This window comes from Alexandromys fortis, unplaced genomic scaffold (assembly GCF_014885135.2).
Source record: "Alexandromys fortis isolate MF-2015 unplaced genomic scaffold, M_Fortis_MF-2015_v1.1 scaffold_145, whole genome shotgun sequence".
In the NCBI taxonomy this organism is placed as follows: Eukaryota; Metazoa; Chordata; class Mammalia; order Rodentia; family Cricetidae; genus Alexandromys; species Alexandromys fortis.
In genome coordinates, this window is record NW_026068049.1 from 2631217 (window position 1) to 2655178 (window position 23962).

At 46.3% G+C, this 23962-nt stretch overlaps 1 protein-coding gene across 1 annotated transcript in view; it reads right to left on the minus strand.

Moving 5' to 3' along the window:
* Tnfrsf21 (TNF receptor superfamily member 21) overlaps positions 1-23962 on the minus strand; it is a 66395-nt gene that overhangs the window by 15159 nt on the left and 27274 nt on the right. Inside the window, exon 4 of the mRNA XM_050119347.1 lies at positions 6877-7142. Coding sequence (XP_049975304.1) covers positions 6877-7142 — 266 coding nt within the window. The remainder of the gene's footprint in view (positions 1-6876; positions 7143-23962) is intronic.

Genomic DNA, 23962 nt, shown 5'->3' on the forward strand with positions numbered 1-23962 from the left:
CTGAGTTCCATGGCTGTTAAATCACAGTGTAGTCTCACCTACCTACGTCACTAGGCAAAGAGGAAGCAGCAGACAGCCAGGCTCAACCGCCCTGCACCACACCACGCTCAGCAAGCAGCTGGTCACGTGTTAGATCAGCTAAACTTGCAATGCTTCTCTCACTACTTCCTCCCTCTTTCCCTCGACTCTATCCTCTTCTCCCTTTCCTCGCCTCTGCTGTGTTAGCCTAGGACACCCACAAATCTGCAGGCCTCCTGCAGCAACCTGCTAAGAATCATAGGATGGTCTATTACACATCAGTTTCTGTTAGATTTATTTTTATTTTATGTGTACAATGTTTACCTTCATGTATGTATGTGTGGTGTAGGAGGTTCTTCTATTCATGTGTTGTTTTCATTGGTTAATGAATAAAGAAACTGCTTTGGGACTGATAGGGCAGAACTTAGGTAGGCGGAGAAGACAGAACTGAATGCAGGGAAGAAGAGCAAAGTGGGAGAAGTCATGGATTCTCTGCCTGAGATGATGCCGGTTGCAATCTCCGGCAAGCACTGGCACATGGCGATACACAGATTAATGGAAATGGGTTAAACTAATATGTAAGAGTTAGCCAATAAGAAGTTAGAGCTAATGGCCAAGCAGTGTTTTAATTAATACAGTTTCTGTGTGGTTATTTCGGTGCAAGCTAGCCAGGCAGCCGGGACAAACTCCCCCTGCAACATATGTGTATCTGGTGCCCACAGAAGCCAAGAAGCATCAGACGCTATAAAACAGGAGTTAGAGATAGTGTAAGTCTCTATGAGGGTGCTGGGAACTGAGGCTGGATCCTACAAGAGCAGCAGGGGCTGTTAAATGCTGAGACATCTCTCCAGCCCCTTAATTAAAAAAAAATATTGTTTAAAAAACAGCAACAAAAAAAAAATGCTAAGCAATGGTGGCGCCCACCTTTAATCCAGCACTCAGGAAACAGAAGCAGGAGAATCTCTGAGTTCAAGGCCAGGCTGATCTATAGAGTGAGTTCCTGGACAGCCAGGGCTATATAGAGAAACCCTGACTCAAATAAAAACCAAGCCAAATCCAACATATTATTGTTTTAAGACAGGATCTCTCTCTATAGCACTGACAGCTTTGAACTCAATGTGTAGAACAGGCTGACCTCAAACTCAGAGATCTGCCTGCCTCTGCCTCCTAAGATTTAGGACAGCTAGGGTTACATGGTAAGACCCAGTTTAAAAGAAAAAAGTCAAGACGAAATAATAAAAAGTGCTGGTACACAAATCATGGTATCAGAGTGTTGCAGAAGTGAGCTACTAGCCATGGCTCTCACACCTCATCTTCTACATCCCAGAGCATGGCCAGTCAGCACCCCAGTCAGCTCTGGTAAGCAGCTTTCAGGTGTGAAGAGTAGAACCTTGAATTCCCATGCAAGCACACAGATTTCACCCAGGGCTTCCTGTGGAGAAAAACCAGTTCCTACTCCACCCCCACACCTCACTGAAGGAAGGGAAGGGGATAGTAAAGAAAAGACCAGTCAACAAATATTACACTCACTCAGCCTATCTGCATTCACAAGGGGCCAAAAATAAAAGGAGGGGAAAAGAAGAAAAAATAAGGTTCAACCAGCCAATGTGATGTCATGCTTCTTCTCCTGAGAGCCAAGAAGGGGAAAGCGTTATCTCCACACACACCTTCATTTCCTCGCGAGGGGAAGCATTCCAGGCGGCCTAGAAGCACACGCTCTTTCAGGCAGGAACGAATAAATATTTACAGTCAGCTGCCTTTTCTAGTCCTTGGCCACTGAACCCAAGCAACTCCGCCTTGACATCCACTTCCAGCAGCCTGGAAACCCGCTGAGCCTCCCTGCCCAAAACTATGTGACCCCAGCCTTCGGGATTTAAAAGGCCCATTATGCGTGTGAGTTGGAGCTGGTTAGGAACAAGTTGGGAAGTCATTCCATCTAAAAAGAAATAAACATACGTGGCCTGCTTTCTGGCAGCCACGCCACATTCATCCCCAAAGCAAGCCACGAGCATCATGTTTTATCACAAAGAAACTGAGGCAGAGAAGTGCAGTGGTGGACCCGGAGGTCCTCAAACTGATCATACCAAGAATTTTAGCCCGTCACTCATCTCCACACCCCTGTTCTGACCGGAACTTTAATGGCTGGACCGCGCTCTTTGATGACACGGGTCTGTGTGAGTTACTTCTGGTCAACTGTAAGTTCCCTTAACTGCCTTACTCATCTGGGGGCCCAAAGTACCTAGCATCATACTGTGCTCATAAACTCTCAGATAATAGAGATTTCAAGATAAAATCCACATCATCTCCTAGCTGTTCCAGGGCGAGATGGAGGCTGCAGAAAAGACAGCAGAGAAGGGCCAGGGAGAGCAACATAAACCCTGACTTTGGAAGGACATGCTCATCGGGCTTTGCAGGGCAGTGTGCTTATAGCACAAAAATTCTTTTAAACATCTTTAAGATGATGATGATGATGATGATGATGATGATGATGATGATGATTTTTAAAGACAGAATACCCCAGGGTGGCCTCAAACTCTCTCTATAACCAAGGATGATCTTGAACTCTTGACCTCCTGCCACTGTCTCTGGAGTTTGGTGATTACAGGCATATGTCCACTGTGCCTGACTTATGCAGTGCTGGGGGTGGAAACCAGGACAGCCCGAACACCAGGCAATCTCTCTAGCCACTCAGCTACATCCCCAGACCCCTACAATATTGTCAATAAAAGCAAACATGAGAGAAAGATAAATAGGATTAAAGTTTTCTGGAAAATGGCAAAAAAGCACACATCTGTAATGTACTTTGTAGCTGAAGTATGCTATAGTCCTCATGGTATTCATTAAAAATACGGTAAATCTTTAATCGCAGCACTCAGGAGGCAGAGCTCTGAGTTCAAGGCCAGCCTGGTTTACAGAGCTAGTCTCAGGACAGCCAGGGATATGCAGAAAAACCGGACTCAAAAAAAAAAACCCCAAATATGTGTGTGTATAAATATGGTATTATACAGATATATGGTAAATGTGTGGTGTGTGTTTAAATATGGTATTATATACATATATATTAAAAGTGTCATATGTGTAGATACAGTATATATATATACACACATGTGCGTGTTAAATGTGGTGTGTGTGTTGTGTGTGTGCTCATGCAGGCTTCTTGCAGTAGGAATATGCATCTGTGCACACTGGGTGCACACACGTGAGGAGATCAAAGGCTGACGTCTTAGTCACACTGCACCATTAGTTTTGACTCAGGGTCTCTCGCTGAACCCATGCTTCACTGATTCAGTTAGACTAGCTAGCCAGTAAGCTTCAGGAATCCCCCTGCCTCTATCCACTGCCCCAGATCTGGGGTTACAAGTGCACCTGACCGGGCCTTACTTTTTCCCATGTGGTCAAGAAAAGTTTGAGGAAACACACAGACAAGCACACAGAGAGAAAAACCCTCCACGAAGCAGAGGGGGACCCAGGAAGCCAAAGCCTGAAGTTTAGGGAGGTTTTATTTATTTACTTTTGAAGAGGGGATGACAGGGTTTCTCTATGTAACCCTGGCTAGCCTTAAACTCAACAGGTACACCAGGCTGGCTCCACCATACAGAGATCCCCCTGCCTCCGCCTCCCAAGTGCTGGGATTAAAAGCATGCACCACCATGACCAGCCACTTTTAAGTAGATTCTGGGCATCTGAGCTTGGGACCTTAAGTTGTGTGGCAGGCACTTTACTGACTGAGTCATCTTTCCTTAATCAAAGACAAAATTTAGATAAAATTACACACAAAATGAAGTCAAAGGCAACAAAAGAGAGGTAACACAATTTAGAACGCAAGAATGTTACTTTTTTTAAAAAATAGCTTTGTTTGTGGGAGAGGTGCTGGCAGGACTCAGCAGATCAAAGCACTTGCTTTCCTTTAGTGGACTGGAATCCATTATCAGCACCCAGTATCAACACTCAACACTGGGCAACCCTTGACTTCCTGTAGCTGCAGTTTCTTGGGAGTGTATGTGTGCGTGTGTGTGTGTGTGTGTGTGTGTGTGTGCATTTAAACAGATGTGTAAAAAACCCCATTCAACCGTTTAGTTACTTCTCTCAAATGCACACGCTGGAAGAAGAGACACATTTCTGGAAGATCCGGGTTCAGTTTAGACATTGGTCTTAGAACGCCTGCAGAATGCACTTCATATCTCAGATGAAGAAAGAGTCAGGCCCAGGATGAACTTGACAGTGGCTACCATGGTTCATACCGGACCAGCTGTTCTGGACGGAGGTAACGAAAAGCCACATGAATGCCGACCTTTGAAAGGCAGCCTAATGTAGGTGTTCTCAGCCTCACGAACAAGAAGAAACATTAACCATTTAAAATGAGTCATTTTTAAGCATTAAGAGTCCATTAACTCCTGGGGCAAAGTCCTGAATCCCCAGAAGTCCCACAATACACAGGGAAAGCAATTCCACCAGAAAATGGGGGGAGTGAGTCTTAATTGTGCCCCCTGCTTTCCAGGTCTCTTGCTTGACTTGGCAAACCTCAAAGAGAAGCTATGGATGACGGACTGTTCCATACTGAGCATTTGTTAAGAACTGGCAGCCAGGAATCAGGCTTTGTTAGCTCCTAACATTAGTTAAGAACCAGACCCAGAGTGTTGCAATACAATGGGGCACATTGTTAAAACATGCAATAAGAAGCTTAGTATTGTGCAACCAGCATGCACCGTAATACCTAGGCTACAGAAAAATCAAGCTGGGAGATATAGAATGCTATCATACCGTGGCCTCTCAAAATACAAATTAAAAAAATTAGATGTGGTTAAAATTTTTTTTAGTACAGAGGAGGTGAGAGATAGGAAAGAAGTGTGTATAAGGTTAGCATATAGGAAGACACTTTGGGTTTTAATTCTTTCTTATAAGTTTCTTTAGCCTTTTAGCTTATCAAACTTTCCATCTTTGGATACCCAGTCATCTCTTTTTATTTTAATTATTTGTCTAGTTTTTTGGTTTTTGAGACAGTCTCACTATGTAGCCCTGGCTGTCCTAAAACTCACCATGTAGACCAGGCTGGCTTTGAGATCCACCTGCCTCTGCCTCTCAAATTCAGGGATGGAGTAAAGGCGTGAGTAACCACACGCCACAGTGACCTCTTAGCTTCTGCGACCATCACAGACTTGGGATAACCAAAACTCAAACAGTAGCTTAACTTGCATTATCTTTCTCCTAGGTATCGTCAATGAGATCTGGCAGTTTATTCCAAATATCTGCACCTATCTTCAGTCTTCCGTTGGCTGACCAGTTCTTTCCCTCATAGCCAACACTCATGAAAGCATATATACCACCTCTGCAGCCCTCTCTTTCAACTGCAAGTATCTTATTTAAGTGGAGAATAAATATTTTTCTTGCCTTTCCAAACCCAACTATTTAAGAGCCCAGCTGTGGCTGTGTATGATACTTCTCAAAAATGTCTCAAAATTCACAACACAGCCTTGTAACACATCCGTGTGTGCCTTTTAATTTTTATAGCTGGCTTATTAGTAAACTTTTTTCTGAAGTCCTACATTTCAAAGAGGTTAAAAATATACTAAGAACTTCGAAAGCCACCTTCAAAGTGAGTCAACACATACACATTCGTATCCTAACATTGCTATTAAAAATAAAGCTCACCTGACCAATGTTTGCACTACTAATGGAGAGGCATTGCACCGGTACTGTAAAAAGATAAAGATATGTAACCCCAAGTCCCTTACTGTACAAAATTTGGTGCAGAATGGTCAAGAACTGAGTTAATGTGGTGAACTAATTTCTACTCAGCTCTTATAAAAAAATGGATCTGAACCTCTGAAAGCATAACACATGCAGAATGACCTTTAACCTCAAGTGGGTTTTATCATGTCTTAATGGCAGAATACATCCCCAAAGTTTAGTCAAAGTCTATTTGAAATATGATCCAATACCAAATTTTCTACTTAAGTTCATGCTTTTTAGGGAACTATTAGATAACGAATGGCTGGGAGAAACGAGTCACATGATAATAATTACCACGCTAGAGTAACATCCATAACTCAGGCATCTTACACTCCATAGTTATGCTGTTGTTATTAATGACCATAAGGAAGGTTTGCAAATATGATCAGTGTCAGACAAACTGGACCAACTTATCTCTGATCATTCATCTAACACGTGTCAGAGACAGGATTTGGATCCAGTGTTTGCTTCCAAAATTAGTGCTCACTGACATCAATAACACACACGCCTGGGATTTCCTCAGGCTTGGTGAGGGCAGTTGACTAACCAGTGAGGGTCAGTCCTGTTACCAATTGCTGTCAGCTATCCCACAAGCAAAGAGGACCTCTGTAACTCTGCCAGAAAACTCACATGAGTGCGCGCACACCCTCTGGAAGAGGAAGGGTTCCCTGTTTGGTTTTGTTCAAAACATGCAATGCAAAATGAAGTTTTAAATTGATTTTAACAAAGAATAGTTCTGTCCACATAGGTTGATTCTAGAACATACTCCCAAAGATAAGGATTCTCAACTCCACACAAGACACTCAGAAAGCTTTAAAAGGAGGTGATTCACAACAGGTGATGTCCTCCTCAGATACTCTGACAGGTTTGCAGTGGGGTTCCAAGCATCAAACGATGACAGAAATCCCATGCAGATGGTAAACCACAGCCACTGAAGACTTCTGCCCTAAAGAGTAGAGGTGTGCTTGAGTGTGTGTGCGCGCGCGCATGTGTGTAAGCACTTGGCAAGCACGCCTACCCAAACACCTAAGATCAGCTGTTTTCCCTTGCAAACATACCTGATGAAGTGTGAAGTTCAAAGCCAAACAGATTAGTGGCAAAGCAAACAACCGTACAGGGCTCTATTACCTGCGTGGTATCTTCCATCAGCCCACGAATCTTCTCCACCACGTCATTGCGTCGGTGTTGGCGCAGGGCGCTGATTAGCTGGGCGAGGCTGGCCTCGGGGCCACGGATGGTCCAGTGCTGCAGGGCTGCATAAGCTCGCTCGTGGTCTGCGGTGTATCCATTGGAGAAAGCAGCCACCTCCCTCTCGCTGGCATTGCAAAGAAACTGATAGATGTCCTTCCACTGGCTTCCCACCTGGGCTGCTACAAGCTTCAAGATGTCAATACCTACGCCAGGGATGAAAGAAAATAAAATAAGTAAACGCAAGCATGTCTTAGCCGGAAGCTTTCCTGTTGCGCTCTATCATCTCCATCTTCTGTAAGTACTTGGCATACATAGTCCACCTTGGGACAGCTAGATGACATTATAAGCTTTACTTTGTGTACTTTGTGAAGGAGAGGTGTGGATCAGTGGTTGAGCACTTGCCTAGCATGCAGGAGGTGCTGTATTAGATTCCTAACAGCACAAACACATATAGACACACACACACACACACACACACACACACACACACACACAGAGACATACAGACACACAGACACAGAATCAATCAGTAAATAACGAGCCTTTAAACAACAGGTTAGCTTCCTGAATACACATCAAAAGAAAAGCTCATCTCAGAGGCACAGCAAGTCCTCCCCCAAGAGCTGCTTTTGAAAGCCAGACCAATCAAGACAACCAGTGATTCCTTTGTTACTACTAAATACAACTGCAACGAAAGCAATCAGAGCGTCTCTTCAGAATCAAGAAATTCAAAAAAATAGAAACCACAAATGAAGACTTTAGTGTACTTTACACAGCCTTGGCTGAATAACATGTATATTCGAGGACCAGTGTCTTTTATGTCAACTGACCACATACCCCATTGCCCCAGCCCAATGGAGCCACTGTGTAAGCACATACACTAGGAGGCTAAGAGTCGGTCCAGCAGTGAAAAGCTCATACTGGTTCTGCAGAAGACCCAAGTTCTGGAACCCACAAACACCTGTAACTCCAGCCCCAGGGGATCTTTAACCTTCTATCCTCTGAGGCCACTACACCCATGTGCATGAGAGAGAGAGAGAGAGAGAGAGAGAGAGAGAGAGAGAGAGAGAGAGAGAGAAGTAAAATAACTTTTCTATAAGAACATCTAATTTAGTGGGCCATATCAGCACAGGTCTGTAATCCCAGATGGACCAGTTTAGAGACAGCCTAGGATACACAGGGAGACCCTGTCTCAAAAGGAAAGAGAAAAAAGGCCATCTGTCCTCTCATCTGACCCTACAAGCTCTTTTCTGCTCCATTAGCCAGTCTTCTGCGTTGACTTGCACAGCTGCAATGCAGACAAAGACCCAAACGACAGCATAACACCAGTGGCAGTTACTGTCTTCCAGGTTTTATGTTAAGGCATTTAGCTCACGGAACATCTTCGGAAGACATTAACATTCCAATAGCATACTTAGAAGAAGAGAAGAAAACATCAGAAGAGTTAGACTATCACCACCCCAGTATTGCAAAGGCAGGTGGCTGGGACTTGAGCCCACCAGGTTGGACACAGAACTTCCATAGAAGCAAGCACCAGTAAATATGTCAATACATGCTAGCTTCTGAAACAGAGAACATGTTTGAGTAAATAATCAAGGCTGGTTATTCTATAAGGTATCTGTACCCTGCCCCATGGTTTAATATCCACTAGTCCCTCTCATATATGATCCAGGACTCCCCATAGATGCTTAAAAACACAGTGTCCAACCTTGTAATCTGATGTCTCTCCCATCTTAACTGGCGCTTACCACATACAGTGATATGTGCCTTCCAGTCTGAGTGAGGTAAGAGACAACTAGTATATATTTCTCTCTCTCTCTCTCTCTTTTTTTTTTTTTTTTTTTTTTTTTGCGATTGAATAGAGGATCCATCTTTACTGTGTCAGTAGATCAATCAATACCCAGGTGTTTCAACCCAAGGCAATCATTCCTTAGGAACATCTAACTTAACAAGATGTGACCTAGCATGTCTGCAATCCCAGTACTCGGGAGGCAGAGGTGGGGTGCGGAGGGTGAAATGGAACATTCTCAGTATGGGATTTTTTTTTCTTTAAGTGGAGAATGTCTATATTTTCACTTAAAGTAAGTATTTCGTGGTTTCCTTTTTACTTATTTGAACTGTGGTCTTGGGGTACAGGAGTACTAAGTGAACTAAAGGTCTTGACTTTTAACCAAGACAGCTAGGCACTATGGGACTAGAGAGAGGGTAGCATATACAGCGTGAACACACTGGGCAGAGGGATGCTGAACTGGATGGTTGGAGACTTTACCGTGTTTCTCTGAACAGAAAGCAACCAGGGATAAAAGGGAGGATTCTTCTCTGGTCATTATCCTCTTAGTCACTTGTCAACTCTGTGAACATGTGTGTTGCTCCCTAAATCTGATGGACCTAGGGTAAAATCAAATCTCAGGAGCCACACACTTAGATAATCACCTGGCAGAGCCATCTGTCAGGCAAGGGTGTTTGGTGTCTCTGGTATCTTCTCTCTGCAATTGTAAGTTGGTTTTGCCCAGATTTCTACATGGTGTTTCATGTCAGGAGCGCAGGTGATCCCCAACGCCAGAACTGTTGAAGGGATGATGGGATTGATGTCGAAAAGTGGCTCTTAAGGAGCTAGCACATTCTGGCCAAGAACAAAATAACTACAGAAACCTCTCTGAAACTGGAGGACCTGGTAGTGCCTCTGTGTAAGTTCTTATCCCCCCACTCAGTTTTATAGAAGTAGATGTGATGGGGGGCTGCGTATACATATAGGCCAGGTCAACCTCTGAAACTGTTTTTAAAACCTAAGTTTATAATATAAGACTCCTTTCTTGTCCACAAAAAAAGAAAGCTACACACACACACACAAAGGGGGTGGAGGGAGGGGAGCAGAGAAAAATGTATAGCTCAATAAAAACAAAACAAACAACAAAAACAAAAACAAACCAGTGGTACTGGAACACTCTTTAATCCCAGCACTTGGAGGCAGAGGCAGTTGAAAATCTGAGTTTGAGGGCTGTCTGGACTACAGAAGGAGTTCCAAGACAGCCAGGGCTACACAGGGAAACCCTTTCTCAAAATCAAACAAATAAACAACAACAACAAACAACAGCAACAACAACAGTAACAGTGGACTATTACAAACTGAGATGCTGACGTCATCGTGGTGAGCCTCAACAGCTGCTGTTCGGTTTTCCTGGCAGTATTTAGACAGATTTACAGTTTTTGATCTCAAGCAAACGAGAAGGGGGGGGGGTGGGGGAGAGAGAGAGAGAGAGAGAGAGAGAGAGAGAGAGAGAGAGAGAGAGAACCCAAAGCCTATTTAAAGCCTCTGCAGGTAACTTGAAGAAACAAGCCAGCTCTTTGTGGTTAATGTGGTAGGCTCTTCCAAACACCGGAGGCTTGTTAGTCCCTGAATCTTAATTTAGGTCAATTTGACTAAAGCCTACAGTGTCTTACATGAAAACACGGAGCTTTTGCTTATAAGTAGGACCATTGCTTCCATCCTCTGGATGCCCGTGACAGTGTGGCTTTGGGCAAACCACTAACTGTCAAGTCCATTTCCTCACCTTACAATGGAGAGGCTCACTGTCATCCCCGGGGCTGAGCTGACCAGCATTTCCTACGGAGTTAATTTATTTTAGAAATCACCCACATGATTTTAAATGTTCCACATATTCCAAACATGGAAACTTGAGGTCAATCCATTTCACATCCAAATATATAGTAATTTATATAGTAATACAGAGCATAAAAACCTGGGAATGGTCCCTCATCCAACACTCAGTATTTTTTTTTTAAGCCACAAAAATAAAGAGAAAGGAGATGAGAGATGGTGAAGAAAAGAAGAGAAAAGAAAAACACCGGAGAATGGGCACAATGAGATTTTCCTAAACTCAGATGAACTTCAAACTAAAATTAAAGCCTCCTCATTAAGTTTCACCTTGCCCTTTTCCCTGGAAAATGTTTTCACTGTGAAACATGGAGTCAGCTCCACAGATTCACCTCTCCCGGCCGTGCTCTTTGCCACTGCCTTCCCCCATTCCAGAGTTGATAATACAAAGATAGAGTAGACATGGCTTCCCCAACAGACAGTAGCCTTCCAACATACAGTCACAAAACTCCGGGGAGAAAAACAGTCAGAACATGGCCCTGGTCTCCCACCCCATCACTACCAGGGATAAGACTTCGGGACCACCTCACGGGTGTCTAAGGGCAGCCGCCATATTACGCTGCTCCTTGAGCAGACTGCCATCTGAAATCTGAGGCAGAGAAGCTTACTAACAAGGAAGTGGATCAATAGCAAGGAAACAAAACTGTCAGACCTGGAACATGCTTTTCCTTAATAAAAAAAAAAAGTGTTGGGAGTTAGGCTTGATGACCTGCCTGTAATTCCAGCTCTTAGAAGGTGGAGGAATCCCTGGAGAAAGCAGACAGCCAGACTAGAATTCTGGGCTCGACTGAGAGACCCTGCCTCAGTGGGGAAGGTGAGCAGACTATAGAGAACCAGCAGTAAGCAGTGTTCCTCCGGGGTCTCTGCTTCAACTGTTGTCTCCAAGTCCTTGCTTGTCTCAGGCCCAGACTTTCCTTCGCGATGGGCTGGAACCCACAGAGTGTAATCCTTCCCACCCCGAGTTGCTTTGGGTCACGGTTTTATCACAACAGTGGAGAAGCGAGCTAAGACGCTGAGGTCCATGACGCACAGCCAGACTTGACACAGAAGTCCAAGAGACAAATTTGGTTGGAAACTCATCTCTTCAAAAGACTCAAGCATTTGCATGCATTCGGAATCATTGGCTATGGAGAGTTCACAGCGTCCTACAAAGAGAGGGGAAAGCTCTCGGATGGGAACATTCTCAAGGAGGCACAACAGTTCCTCCCAGGGCCGACTTCTCCGTTGTCTGAGTCCACATCTCAGCACACACACAGTGGCCTCCGCAATGAACACGTGAGGAACAGGAGGCATGAGTTCAAGACTCCCTTTCTCTCACTGCCCTGATCCTGCCGGGCAGCTTTATAACTTGAATTCAAGGCCTGAGGATTCAGAGCAGAAAAGTACTAGTTAAAGCCTGGGATCTAGCCAGGCTTGGTGGTGCATGCACCTGGGAGGCAGAGGCAGGTGGATCTCTGTGAGTTTGAGGTCAGCCTGGCCCACATAGGGAGACCCTGTCTCAAAACAAAAACTAAACATAATAAAATAAAAGCCTAAACCAAAGCTACAGAGAAACGCTGCCTCAAAAAGAGAGAGAGAGAGAGAGAGAGAGAGAGAGAGAGAGAGAGAGAGAGAGAGAGAAAGCCTAGGATTGCCAGGGTAGGGAGAGTGAGCATGGACAAAGAGACACAGGGTGGTACCTGGGGCTCTCTACTATGTGGAGGTCAGAGGAACCTACCAAGGAGTCCAGGAAGGAACAGCCAGCAACACAGGAGAACAGGGAGTCTGTAGAGGGAAGAGACCCTAGGGAAAGGGACACAGTGGGAAAAGCTGCCACAGCCCAAGTGGAGGCTGACTGAGAGCTGAGCTGAGCTCTCGGGTTGGGAGCATGGCTAACCTACCGCCCTGTTCCCTCACTCTGATTATCCGAATACATATGGAAACCAGCCCCTTTCGTGGCCTTTTGCGGGTTTGCTCCCCCTTTAACCGACGTAGAAAAGACTGATGTGTCTCAGTCAGTGGCAGTTCAGTCTGTATCAAGTACACCAGCTATTCTATCCTGAGGTGTTGCTTTTATCAGAGTCTGAACCAAGCCCAAGTCTGACGTAATCCACAAACCCAATCCGCTGAGCTCTTAGCAGTGTTAACAACCAATGATTTCTGAGGAAACTTCAACAGAATTCCAGAAAGCCTTTCTCCTCTGCAAAACGTGTCTGACCTGGCTGACGTAAGTGCACACATTACAGATTTTTTCTTATTATTATTCTATTTGTATTTGTAAGTGCACACATTACAGATTTTTTTCTTATTATTATTCTATTTGTATTTGGATTCTTTGTAGGGAAAATGCGAATTTGTTTCTCACCATCTCAAAGAGCTTACATTGAAAGACTGTTGGGTAAATTCTTAACAATACAAATCATCACAATAAAATCTTTTCCCCTAAGGCCTAGAGGCAGAACTCCTGGCTGGCTGGCCAAGAGTACACAAATACCTAAGATGCCAAACACACATCCTGGGGGTCGGGGGCTGAGGGGGCAGGTCTCTGGCCCCTCCAGTACTTGCTAATGAACGCTCCAGGCTGGCCCAGTAAGAGGGCTTGCTCCTCCAGCAGTTCTGTGTGTTTCAAAGTCCTAAGATGGGTCTGGGGAGACAGCCAGGTTAGCAAAGTGCTTGTTTTGCGAAAAATGAGGACGTGATTTTTATCCCCAGAATGCATGGGGGGACAAAAAGATGCAGATCCCTGGGGCTCAAGGGCCAGACAGTCTAGCTTACTGGCCAGCTTTAAGCCAATGGGGACTCTCTCAAAAAGCAAGGTGGGAGCCAAGTGTGGTGGCACGTGCCTTTCATCCTAGCACTCAGGAGGCAAAAGCAGTCAGATCTCAGTTCAAGGTCTACAGAGAAAGCACCAGGACAGCCAGGGCTACACAGAGAAAACCCGGTCTCAAAGAAAACGGGAACTTCGGAGGTGGGAGGGCACGCAAGATGGATGATGCCTGAGGAACAAAACCTGAGGTGTTCTTCTGGTCTCCACGTGTGGAGAAACACACTGTGCAGTCTCACGCGTGCACACGAGCGTACACACACACACACACACACACACACACACGCAAAGTCTAATATTCTAACAGGTTAAATGAACAGAAGAAGCAGAGGTTACCGAGGATATAGCTTAGTCGTAGAGTGCTTGCCTAACATGGGCAAGCCCTGGGTTCTAGCCCCAGAACTGCAATAAATAGAAAGAGGAGAGGGGGTGAGGGGTAGAACAGGGAAGGAACCTGGGTGTTTTAAACAGGATGGTGCTATCTACAGGGGAATGGCATGCCTGAGGGCACATGTGGCTCAGGCGGTGGGAGGTGGGACCCGGGGAGGAGACCAGCCCAACCATTCCCAGACTGTCTAATGACCGTGGTGGTGGCAGTCCAGGGCTGGACTAGCGGGGGCACAGCAACCACTGAAGGGGGAAAAATCTGCTCCCGTCAGTGAGGCCTCCTGGTGTTTACACTTGAAGTCCACTTCCCATAGGAAATCTGGGCTGGCAGACAGGATGACCGTCTGGGATTTTGGGTCAAGGAGTCTCGGGTAAGGAGGGCGTGGTGTGCTCCCGGCTCCAGCTTTCTGGGGGTGATGTAGCACCAAGCCACACAGGCAAGTGAGCTGGATCAGCAGGATGCTGCTACCTCTGATACCACAAACAGCCCTGGAGACGGGTCAACCGCTGTCTGCCCTTTTCCTTTTTTAGGTTTTCCGCTCCAATCAGTTCATGGAAAATCCAGAAACTAGTGCAAATTCTAAGAGTAAAAGCTCCTCGTTAATAATAAACTACAGGCGGTTTACTTCAGAAAGGACTGTTTTGCTAAGAGAAATGCAGTTCTCTCGACTGAGCATGTTTTAAAATATCAACTATAGGGAGTTGCGAAGCACAGCTCATTGCTAGAATGCTCACCTAGCTAGCATGGGCAAGACCCTTTCATCCTCGGCACCAAGAATAATAATGATAATAATGATAATAATCACCCCCAAACCTTAGAAATGTTCAGTGTGGAGTAATAGTGACACAAGCCCGGCATTGCCACTTTCTAGCTATGTGGAGTTCAGAAGGGTTAGCTCAGTGGTAGAGAACTGAGTCTCGAGTTTGGAAATGTGGGTAAGGACAGTTGGGGGTGTATGCTTGCTACCCAGCAGTCTGGAGGCTAAGGAAGGAGAATCTTGACCCCAAGGCTAGCCTTGAGCTAGCTAGTGAGTTCAAGGCCATCCTGGACCTACTTAGAGAAGATAAAGCAAGCAATAAAACCGCTTGTGGTGGGAAATTTTTACCAAGAACTTGTCGGGAACTAAGAGCACCTGGGTGTGTCTGCGTCTCCAAAGAAGTTTGGCTGTGGAGAGAATCCCACGGGCTGAATTATCCCAGGCTGAATTAAGATGGAAAAGAAGGAACCGGGCTTTGATCTCTTTCTGTGTTCTGGCTACAGGTGGAAACTTGAGCAGCCACCTCACACTCCCACCTCCAAGCCCTCTCTGCCTCTGTGGACCTTAGCCCTCCCTCAAGCTGTGAGCTGAATTAAACCTCCTTTGCATAGCTTCCTTCAGGTATCTAAGTCACAGCAACAAGAAAGGTAGCTAACAGGCCCCTGTACAAGCTTTAAGATCCATTTTAGGGGCCAGGGAGAGAACTTCCTGGGTAAAGGTGTCTATCATCTAGCTTGATAACATAGTTTGAACCCTGAGACCCAGAAGGTAAGAGAGAAGGAACCTCTGCTAGTTACCCTTTGACCTCACACATGCATGAGACATGTTTGCACCAACACCAGCACACACACACACACACACACACACACACTCACAATGAAATGAAAAGTCCATTTTAGTAGACACAGTCTGTTAAGTCTGCACCCCGAAATCATTTTTGGATCACTATCAGCAAACATCTCAGACCCCACTTCAAAAACAACTGGTAACGGAGAAGCTCTGACTTGGTTCCCAGTTGCTAACTCTTGACAGTCCCTTCATTTCTGAGCACTGCACCCTGCAGGCTTATTAACTCAGACAATGAAAATCCTTCAAGTGCTCTTGAGTTCTGGCTTCCTCTTTTTCCTGATGTGCTCAGGACACACCTGTCACCCCTCCACTGCGACCTCTGAGAAATACATGCAAAACACAAACATAGTCTCCACGGCCAGGCCAGTTTTGCCTCGTGAGTCAGTTCCACCTACTGGACCGAGGAGAAGGAAGAGCCACCTAGAGGGTGAGCTTCCTTCACAGTCCTCACCATAAGGCAGTCCTAAAGGGAGAGCCAAACTTGGGGACAAAGGAAACGTTTAAGCCTGCGAATGAGGCTGGGGGAAACCACTTGTCTTTGCACACCAGGTAAAGTGGGCTGATGTGATGTTTTCCCTGGCTTAGACAGTGAGCTTGGGGAAGGGGCAGAATGGAAGAAATGACAACGTTATCTCCAAAATTTCAAGACTGAAACCATAGCTCGGCTCAGCAGCGGTTTTGAAAATGAACTCTGCATAAATTAAGCCCCCCTTCTTAAGCAACCACTGCTGTCCTAAGCCAACATTACATACTGCTCGGAGCACAGACATCATGCAAATACGGTTTGCCAAAGAGCCAACTTTGAGTTGGAAGGAATTTGGTTGTGAGTTGGGGCTCTATTTTTTTCCTGAGACAGGATCTCACTCTGTAGCCAGGATTGACATGGAACTTAACTATATAGCCAAAGCTGGGTTCAAAGTTGCAGTGATTCTCCTGCCTTAGCTTCTAGGAGCTAGGATATGAGCCAACATAACCTCAGCTCTTGTTTTTATTTTTGTATCACCAAGGACAGGATTTTTTTTTTGGTGGTGTTTTGTTTTGTTGTTGTTTGGTTTGTTTTGTTTTTATTTTATTTTTTGAGGCAGAGTTCTCTGTGTAGATTTGGCTGTCCTGGAACTCATTCTGTACACCAGGATGGCCTCAAACTTGGAGATCTGCCTGCCTCTGTTTTCTGAGTGCTGGGATTAATGGCATGTTGCCCAGCTAAAGGCAGGATTTTAAGAAAGAGACATTTACAGTTATTTGAACCCAAGACTTCCATGATCCAGGTGGGCAAAATTGAGTCTCACAACATGCTTCCGTTGTGTTCCCATGGGGGCCAAGTGAGAATTGTTGTTGCTTCCCACCTCCTACAAGAGCAGGGATCCAGTCTGCCTGTGCCTCAAGTGGTCCCTTCTCCCAGGTCACCCTCGCTAGAGTTCTGTTCACTACAAGGACAGGCAGCCAGAACAAAGGGCTTTGCCTCTAGAAGGATTAGAATGAGAAGAGCCAGGCAACACTGACTTTCTTTTCCGGTTCCTTTTATAATGGACAATTAAGACTTTATGGTATTTTATAGCCAAAGTTCCTTGGGTAAATTTTTTTTCTCCATAGTCATTTCTCTGGCTACACATAACTCATTACATTTGACCCATAAGAATTTCTAATTCAGTTAAAAATACTGGGTCTCTGTCCTGACCTCAGCTCTCCATGCCTCGGGGCAGCTTGTAGCAGTGTCCTGGGGGGGCAAGAAGCCAAGCTAGCTAATAGACCTATCAATATTACCAATGATCGCATTCAGTCCACAAGAGGAAGCCCACGAGAGAGGAGCCACGCCCACCACAGAGATGAGAACCTAAGGGGAGGCTCAGGAGTGAGTGGCAGACCCCAGTCCTTGGTGAAGCCGACTTGTGGCCCTCTTCTGTCACCACACCATGCTACTTCCTGGGACTAAGAGTTCCCCACGCCATCTTTACAAGGCCCGAATGTGTTTTGAGTATGTGTGTGCGCATGTGCACGTGTGTGTTTGAGTTTGTTTGGATACACACGTGTGCACATGTGTTTGATAGCCAGAGGAGAACCTTGGATGTCAGAGTCTCGAGTAGCCAGCCCGGTGAGCTTCAGGGACCTGCCCTCTCTGCCTCCTCAGCAACTAGGATGCAAACGCGTAACATAACACCCTGCCTGGCATCTTTGCATGCTTCTTGGAATCAAACTTGGGTCTTCGGTCTTGCAAGGCAAGCACTGTACCAACTAAGCCATCCCTTCAGAACTTTGGATGTGTCTTTTAGCATAAATATTGTGTCTGTGACTCCCCGCACTGCCCATCCCACCACGGGTCATAGAAGGGCAGACAGTTAGGAAAAATTGTTGTGATGGTCTGGCTTCCAGCTGTCTGTCCACATCCCAACCCTCCTTCTCTACAGAGGGCAGGAGTGAGAAGCCGGGTATCACACTCATTACACTCGTCCAAGGGCACGTGGCTGAGTGCCAGTCCAGGTCTGCTGCTAACTGGGTATGAACTCATGGTTCTGCATCTTCCTCTGCCTCTGATAAGCAAAATGGGTACAATCTTCACACCATAATGTCTTTCTGAGAATTAAAGGGAAACCTACAGATAAATTCCACATCACATAGGAAGCATTTGAGACAAATGAACAGTCATTTTTCTTCCTCCTCCCAGGCCAGCATCAATAATCAAAAGTGTTTTTCTAAACTGGCTGGGGAGATGGGTCAGTGGGCAGATCGTGTACCTGCAAGAGGACCTTAGCTGGAATCCTTTGAACCAGATGCAGCGGTGAGCATCTGTAAAGCCGCTGCTCCTATGGAGACAAGGAGGCAGAGATCCCGGAATCTCTGGGAGCTTGGAGACCAGCGGGGCAGGAGTGAGCACAAGGACCCAGAGGTCCTGTGCCCAGACAAGGTGACAGAGGAGGCTGGACACGAGAGGTTGTTCTCTGACCTCCACACACATACACTAGTATACATGGGGGAGGGGGAGGGGTGAAAGGAAGAGGAGGAAGAAGGAAGGAAAAGAAAAAGAAAATCTTACAGATTTGCCCTAGATGAGAGAATTTTCAAGAACAACCGAGTCAGAAGCGGTCATACAGTGCTCTGTTGTCTGTGTCGGGGTGAAGGAAAAGGGAAATTGGAGAGAACTAACTGCCTCTGCTCTTTAAGACGAAGGAAGGAAGGTTTTGTGTAAGAGTGTAACATTTTAATCTTGGTCCTAGATCTCCTCAGGCACCTCAGAGCTGTGGGTCTTAGTCTCTTACAGCCTGGTGACAGCCAGCTGAGGTGCTCAGCAAGAGAAGAGACACACCAGCTCCCCCTCAGACCATCTCCATTCTCCCAGAGGCAATCTGGGGAGAGTAAACAGGTCCCTAGGCACTCCTGGTCTGGGTGGGACAGGGCACCTACCTATTTCCCTCATCCTTACCTATTTCATGGCTACTACTGACAACCAATGTATGTATGCTTCTTTCCTGCCCGGCCTCTGCGTCCAGGACCTCTCTGCTGTCTTATTCAAAAACAATGAGTGATTTTCTAACCACATTGTTGCCTGTAGCGGTGGGCAAAATCAAGCAGTCGTTCCTTTGACTAGAAAGGCATTGAGCACAGCGTGATATGAAGAATACTACCCCAGAAGTCAGCGAGTGGAGGCCTCAACTCCCCCCCCCCCCCCCCCCCCCCCCCCCCCCCCCCCCCCCCCCCCCCCGACCTTGAGCAAATCACTCCCCTGTGCTCAGTTCCACGGAACACAACAGGTGAAAATTAGACTACAGGAGTTCTCCGTCTCCCCCCACCCCCCAGGAGCTCAACACTGTCCAATCTATGTCTTCTAAAAGCAAATCAAAACAGTCTTCGTGTTAACAAGGCCCTGTAAGCCCTCGTCTACTAAGACAGTGCCTCGGTCTTAATGTTCAAACATACATAATGAAATGAAAACTTAATAACCGATCTTTTTTTTTTCAACTCCAATGTTTTGTTTACCTTAGGATTCCTTAGATGCGAAGCTGGCTACGAATCTACCCCACAATTCCCCTATTGTCTGAGAATGGGCTAACATAAAGCACCTGCCCATGCCTGCTTCCTGTGTGACCCAAACAAACAATTCAGCTGCAGCAGTCTGGCTATTCAAGCTCCCTGCAGGAAAACAGCTCATCCAACAGGTAACAGTAATTCCCAGAGGACAGCGAGATGCAGAGCAAAGAGGGAAGAGGGTGTAACTAAGACAGAGAACCATCTCCCTCTAGCCCGACATCTCTAGCTTCATTTGTCCCTGAAGAAACCCATGGTTGCCATGACTAAAGATGTCCCCAACGGACATGAGCTTTGCCTGGGCCCCTGGAGGGTCACCTTCTTCAAGGCAAGGCTTTGCCGTGGCCTTTCTGGAAATGACGTAACTCAATTCTGTACCGTATACAAGTGATAGTTTTTCCCACCCCAAAGGACCACTTGGACTAGTCTACAGAACTTAGACTCACAGTTGAGAAGAATTGCAAACAGACACTGACTTGGGGTAAACATGCAATTTAAGAATCCTTTTACGAGAGAGACGAAATGCTCACAGTAATAGGCCATGGTCAGGATATATAAAGCTTAAAGAGACAGGCTAGCCTAAATCTTATTTGTGACTCTTGAGAAGGAATTGGAGGGCTTTAGATGCGTCCACCCCCAGCCCTGTTCTTTATAGACAGACAGGGGCTGCTGGCCTCTTCTCAGCCAGCATGAGTGATGAAAAAGACTCCAGACACCGAGGTCTCCTGCAGCATTAAAGTTCAGAAATACCTGAAAGCCTTGGTCTGGGCTTCCCCTTCCATTACCACCACTGTGCATGTTGGAGTCCTGGAATTTCAAATAACACGTTTGAAAAGATCAGCTCCAAACACTAGTTCTGGACTAGCTGTTGAATCTCTCTCTCAACACAGAAGGATCTTCTACACCCCACAAAGACACAGGGCCATGGTACGCTCTCTCAGCCCTGCCTGGCCGTGTCTCCTGACACAAGCAGAGACTTTTACTACCCACTGTACTCTGTCGTCAGCTACAGGGTAGCCCTTTGTGTTGCAGTGAACCTAAGATCCTTTTTATGCAATTCTAACATACAAGGATTTATTATTAAAAAGATATATCTTATCTACCTTTAAGTGGCAACCTCCCATTTGCCCTGGTATGCATTAACCTGAATACCAATGGACTGAATGTCTGTTTTTATTATTATTAATTAAATTTATTCATTTAACCCCAGCTGCAGCTTTCTCTCCTCCCTCTGTCCCCATTCCCTCCCCCCACCTCCTCCTATAGGATCCTTCTTCAGCATAAATTTGGGATTAAGCCTTGTTTCCGCTCTCTGACTAGCCACACACTGCTCCCACACTACAGCAGATTGTAGGACCCACGGGGCCTGCATTTCTCCTGTTGGATATAAGGTTGACAGGAAGTATACTCAGGTAAAGCAAAAAATACATGATCACCTTGATCATCTTCAACTGGAACCCTGTCATGGGCTTAGGTCTCCTCATTTTACTGAAAAAGCTGACCACCAAAGAGAGTCCATGCCTGGCCCGAGATCACCCACAGCCTTTTGGAGCTGGAGATATATGTAGGCTGTTATAAGCCACTCTGGATCCTCTGGAAGAACAGCGCGAGCTTTTACCCATTGAACCGTCTTTTTAGCCCCTTAATTTTCATTTTAAATCAGATTAAACTTCTGTACTCCCACCCACACCGACCCCACTATCTTGAGGTTATAATACAAAAAGGAATCTATTTGCACAAAATGACAGGATGATGACTGAAGCCCAAACAATAGACTCACATCATCATGACAAGTCGACCTAATAATAAAATCCTAAATAGGTTTCACAGATAGAAATTCTACAATCCCTAACGCAGAAGTGGATATACTGCGAGAAACCAAAGCCCCTGCCAACCTAGCAACAACTGAACTCTTCTGATTTCAGGAAGGAATGGAGCTAGGGTGCCACCGTACTGAGCTTCAGAAGGTGCAGCTTTAGGGTCCCAACCATAGGACCCTATGGCAACAGGACGTAAGAAGTCTCAATGGTGAGAAGACAGGAACCAAAGGCCTCGCTTCAGGGTGCAGAGTTTTGAGGTCCAACAAGGCAAGCAGGAGCCCACGGGTCACTGGAACAAACATAGCCCTTGCAACCATGAACAGCAGCAACAGACACCTGCTCAAGATTGAGCCCCTCAAGGCCGCATCATGGAGATAAGAAGTGACGTGAGCCCACGCTCCCTTCCTGAAGCCCTTTCTGAAGATCTCACCACTATGGATGCCTTGGGGGGGGGGGGTGCCATTTTCTCTAATGGGAAAGCAAGTGGTAGACTAGTTAGCCAGAGGCAAGTGTTCAGAGACAGGAAGACTGACAATCAGAGGTCCATGGTGGGCTAATAGAATCACAGCACATTGTGCGCATGTACAAAACTGTCAAGTACTAACAATACTTTTTAAAGAAGAGCCCGGCATGCCCCTCTCGCAGTGGGCAGGGGTAAAGGAGGTCTCACAAAACTTCGGATAGCAAACTCCTGTTTGGTCATGCTCATTCAGTCCTCGTGCTCACGGCCATTCGGAGTGAATGGCCGAAAGTCAGGAAGAGATCTTATGATGCGGGATAATCTCCTGCCAGAACACAATGCAGTCAGATCAACGAGGCATTGTCTACAGAGAGCTCAGTGCACCTGGGGCAGCCTTTACAGAACAGAACCTCTCTTTGTAACAGGATTTTACCTGCTTGCAACATTGGAACCAGCAATTTGGAAAGAGAAGGCCCTCCTTACCGAAAGGCCTCCCATCCCAGTGCAGAACCTGGGAAAAGCTAGACTGCAGGAAGGGCTGCTTACACTACCGACACCGGCGGAGACACGGGACGGCACCGCGCTGAAGCGGCACAGGAGGGTGGCTGGGTTGGGTTTGATTTGCCACTTCCGTTCTTTAATGAAGGAGGACATGGCTGTGAGGACACATGGTATTTCATAGGGTAAAAAGAGCTGCAACAATGGTGAGGGTCAGGGGGTGAGATGGCTCAGAGGCTAGAGGGCCTTGGCACTGGGCTGGAAGAAGGCTCAGAGGGTGGAGGGCCTTGGCACTGGGCTGGAAGACCTGAGCTCCATTCCTGGGCTCCACACCGCGGGAGGATAGAACCAGTCCCTGCAGACCAGACGCTCCTCTAACCTTCCTAGGTTCACCATGGGGTTCACCCCGGCATGCACGCACCCCAACACGCTAGATATATAATGTAATACAACATGTAAAAAAGTATTTAAGGTCATGGGACGGTACTGTTTTCTGCTGCTGGACCAGTCTGTTTCTACAACCTTCTGTGTTCTCTAGGACTTTAGAACTATGCTGCCAAAACAGTTTACAAAATGTATCTGATCATAAACCATGACAGCAACTACTGATTAATAACATGACCATAGAAGGCTAGTTCTAGATTTACGTCATTTAAAAGGATAGTCATGCTGTTTCTATTAATGAGGTAAATTCAGAGCACAGGTCACTGCAAAACTTGATCCTGGACAAGATCTTATACTCAAGGGAAAAGGTATACTTCTTAGGGTACGGTAGCTCAGTGGATAAAGGGCGTGTCAAGCAAGTACAAGGAGTAGAACTCATATCCCCAGCACCTGTATAAAAGCCAGGGTGGTACAAGGCCCACTGGCAATCCCAGCACTTGGCTGGTGAAGACAGATTGCTAAGTAAAGGCTGGAGTGCTAAGCTGGTGATGGTGGCGCACACCTTTAATCCCAGCACTTGTGAGGCAGAGGCAGGCATATCTCTGTGAGTTCGAGGCCAGCCTGGTCTCCAAAGTGAGTTCCAGGAAAGCGAGGGCTACACAGAAAAACCCTGCCTCCGATGCATTGGACCATAGAAATGTCTCTGTCTTAGGGTTTCTGTCGATGTGAAAAGACACCATGACCTCGGCAACTTTTATAGGAAAAACATTTAATTGTGGTGCCTTCCATCTTCAGAGGTTTAGTCCATTATCACTATGGTGCGACATGGTGGCCTGCAGGCAGACATGGTGCTGGAAAAGTAGCCTGAATGTCTTATATCTTGCAGGCAACAGGAAGTGGTCTGAGACACTGGGTGGAACTTTGAGCATATGTAAGACCTGAAAGCCCACCTCCACAGTGACACACTTCCTCCTACAAGTACACCCCCAATCTAACAAAGCCTTACCTCCCAATAGTACCACCTCCTTTGGGGGCCATTTTCTCCCAAACAACCTTGAGAGAGTGTCTCTGAGACACTTTCTTGATCACGGTGGGAGGGCCACTGTGGATGGTACTGCTACTTGGAAGGTTGTCAAAAAGTCAAGCTAAGGGAGCCATGGAGAGCAAGCCAGGGGGTAGGGACCCTCAATGGCCTCTGATTCAGTTCTTACCCCCAGTTCCTATTTGAGTTCCTGCCCTGACTCCCCCCACCCCGTGATGAACTGTGACCTGGAAGTGTGAGCCCAACGAAACCTCACCCCCACAAGTTTCTTTTGGCCACGGTGTTTACCATAGCAACAGAAAGCTAACTAGGCCACCGGGTGACCACCAAAACAGACAGCGACATGG